At 33.8% G+C, this 3,482-nt stretch overlaps 1 protein-coding gene across 1 annotated transcript; it reads right to left on the bottom strand.

Moving 5' to 3' along the window:
• Nucleotides 1–613: 613 nt before the first annotated feature.
• LOC111884229 (G-patch domain-containing protein 1-like) lies at nucleotides 614–3,219 on the bottom strand. The gene is made up of 5 exons (XM_052771518.1): nucleotides 3,140–3,219; nucleotides 2,792–2,876; nucleotides 1,389–1,631; nucleotides 960–1,289; nucleotides 614–870 (listed from the first exon to the last, which is right to left on the bottom strand). The coding sequence occupies exons 1-5, from the start codon at nucleotides 3,217–3,219 to the stop codon at nucleotides 811–813; spliced, it is 798 nt and encodes a 265-aa protein (XP_052627478.1). The 3' UTR covers nucleotides 614–810.
• Between the last annotated feature and the right edge of the window lie 263 nt (nucleotides 3,220–3,482).

Genomic DNA, 3,482 nt, shown 5'->3' with positions numbered 1-3,482 from the left:
CTTCTATCTTTTTCCTTCTCTGTATAAACTTCTATCTCACACTCAATGTAGTTTTAAACATCAGGTTTAAAAAATCAACTTTAAGGTTGCCTTGTTAAAGAGAATGACTAGAATAGATTTCCCTTTTTCACAAGGCATGTGCTTTGCTTGCACATATATATGGAATCATTCTAACAAAAAAACTGTTCATGTCAACTACTCCAAGGACTATTACGTAATTTAACATGAAGAATTTTGTCCAGATGAAAGGATTGACTTTAAACTTTATAAAAATCATTTAACAAAACTTACCTGTTTGTGCTGCTGCTGATTCCGGAGCCAATCCGCGACTCCATCACTTGAAATTACAAGCTGTCTACCAACAGAAGATAGCTGAAGATCATGAATAAATAAAAGTTGTTAATAAAACACACAACATGCAAAACATGATATGAATTTGTGTTGTGTGTTTCTTTGAGGGTAGAAGAGTAATTTTACACATACCGTGCCGACAAGTGCGTAAGCTACAACCAAGGGAGGTGAAGCCAGGTAGTTGGCTCTTGTTAGTGGGTGAACACGCCCTTCAAAGTTTCTATTTCCCGAAAGTTGCTATTTCCATAATTTAAGTCAAGTATGACAAAGGGTACAACTGTTAATAATAAAATAAGACACATTAAAATTCCCTAAATGGATGTGTTCAAAATTTTCAAATCTATATTCTCTTAAGAATAATAATATTAATTACCTGCTAACAAATCCAATTGTGTAACTCGATAGGATTACAAGCCTTAGCAAACTCTACACTTTGAAATTCTCCAAAAAGATTTGTTCTCATTTTGATGAGAGACTAACTCTCTTCCCTTCCACAATAAACTTTTCACTGCGTTCAAGCTACAGTAAAAAAAAATAACAGAAATTATTAATATCAGAATCAAATGCAACCATATTCTATATAGTGTGACCAGAAAAAAAAATCATACCTTCTGTCTCAAAAATTCAAGAGAATCCTTCTTTGAAGAGAAATTGGAAAAAATTGAAGAGTTTTCATCGATTAGAGCTTTGAGTTTTTTAAGCTTCAATGATTTCTCAGGTACCTGGCTAAGAAGCTTTCTACAGAGTTTCTTTAGATTCACTTTTGATTCCGACACATCATCAATTTTTTGTTTTTTTAAAGAATGATCATCTTCCGACTCAGACTCCTCCCTCTCACTGTCGCTAAAAGACGTTTTTGTCCCTTGAAAGCGAACCCCTGCTATTTTCCTTGGGCGATCCTTTATACCAAGTCCCTGTTTTCCAGAAGTTGCTTTATCCTGCAAAAACAACAAAATATGTCAATTTTGTAGATGTTGATTCTTTATTCAAAAGTTGAGGTCTTTTTAGTTTTTATTACTAAAAAAAAAGGTACATACTTGTACAAGTTTGTAAAGATTCTCTTGATCCTCTTCATAAAATGCAGTCCTTTTGTTACTATTTTGAGTGATTTCCGATGTGCTGTTAGACTTCTTTCTCTTGGATTGTGCTCCAAGTAATCCTCCAGACACAAATCCAAATTTGTTACCCCACCAGTCTGGAGATATTTCTTTTTCATATTCAGCTGCTAACAAATATTGAGATATTAGAAATATGGTTTTCTTTTTAGTTTTAATACACCACTAAACCATAAAAATAAAGCATAACATGAAGTACAAAATTACCTTGTGTTTCAGGATTATCAGATGCTTCCACCAGCTGTGCTTTATTATAAATATGATCCCTATGATTTCTGATTTTTACTTTGTTTCACTCCAAAATTGGAACTTGGAACATTTTTTTTCAATTTTGGTCCCTAGAATGTTGAAATAAGGACTAAAACTGAAAAAAAGGTTTCATGTTTGGGCTAAACAAGGAAAAAGCAAAAATTACAGGGACCATTTTTGTAATTTACTACATATAGTGCAGCCATGGCCTACTATGCTGAATCCCTGCTAGTCCAAGTACTTTTGCAGGCAACTGTATACATGAGGAAAGTTATAAAAATGGAAGGCAAAGAGATTAAAAGATAATCAAGGACAAAATCATAATTTTACCTCTAGAGCAAGTATTTTGTGACAACCCCTGAACCAGGCAAATAGATGCCCACGTGCCAATAATCATTGTCACAAATTATTATATAAATAAATAACTAAGCCTACATCTCATAAAACCACTATAGTTTAATGAAAGAAAAAAGGCTGAAAGAAAAAAGATAAAGAAAGGCTGAAAGATGGGTTGGTGAGAGGTGAGCCAATTGTCAGTAAATCATCTTCTACTTGATTTCCATATACATTTATTGCATCAAAAAGGCTGAAAGAAAAAAGATAAAGAAAACACAAATGAATGTTGTTTTTTTTTCAAATATTGTTAAGATAAGAATCAGAATATAAGATATTTGGTAGAATAGATAACTGATAACCTACTGCCTCTTGTCATGATAGAGGCGGGATCAAACCGAAATCCATCGACATGCATCTTTGTTACCCAATATCTGTAGGAAGGTTTCATAAAGAAAAACTTAATTTACCAAGAATCAGGAACACATGTATCAAAAGGGATCTGTTTGCAGTTTTGGTCAAAGGGCAAGATGGTCAGTTGAAAAAATATCAACAACTGGGTGTTAGATTAAATGCTCCAGATATCAAAATTATTATGAAACAATAAAATAAGGGCAATGTCTTCCAAACAAATTCCTTTTGGGACCAAAACTAAGTAAGTGCTAAACTCAGGGAGCAAAATTGTAATTTACTCTTGAAATAATAACTGAAAACAGGGGATAGGTAAGTAGCAACTTATATACCTCAAGGAATCTACTATGAATTGGCGACAATAGGATGGTTGCAGTTGAAGGTGTTTCCACATCCTGAATAGTTGTAGAACTCTCCCTACAAGATCATAAAATAAATGGTACCTTAAAGTGAGAAAATGACCATCATACCCCCCTTCAACTTCATGAGTGAAACGGGTGTTGGTTGGATGGAATTAAACGATGAAGAAATGCAATATATAGGTACATGGTAATGGAATAAGCAAGATAATGGAATTATGCAATGTAATCAACAATTCCAATACATTTGTCATCATATTCAATCCAACCAAAATAGACCCTTAGTGTACCATAAGTATTAAGAAAGATTGCATCACTTACCTTGAGCCCCTACATTTTATGGAAGCTGTTATAGGTGAAGCTTCATCTTCCAACTCTTCCTTTGGCAGAAGCAGCAGCATGCCATTATTTACAGGAGGGGGGTAGGTTCATTTCGGAACGATCCGGTACGGTATACAATTTAGTATGGTACAGTGTACCAAATTCCAAAACCAAAACATGAACTTTGAGTAAATTCGGTGAAATAAAAATAGAACAAAAACAAAAGAAGAATAAGAAGAATGAAGAAGGAGAAGAGTAGAAGTGTAGAGCAGATTTGGATGATGGAATTCAATATGTATTTGTAGGTATACATACATGTTAGTGCTAGTCTGGTACGTATAGA

This window comes from Lactuca sativa, chromosome 5 (assembly GCF_002870075.4).
Source record: "Lactuca sativa cultivar Salinas chromosome 5, Lsat_Salinas_v11, whole genome shotgun sequence".
NCBI lineage: Eukaryota > Viridiplantae > Streptophyta > Magnoliopsida > Asterales > Asteraceae > Lactuca > Lactuca sativa.
This window is presented reverse-complemented; position numbering and strand designations above follow the sequence as displayed.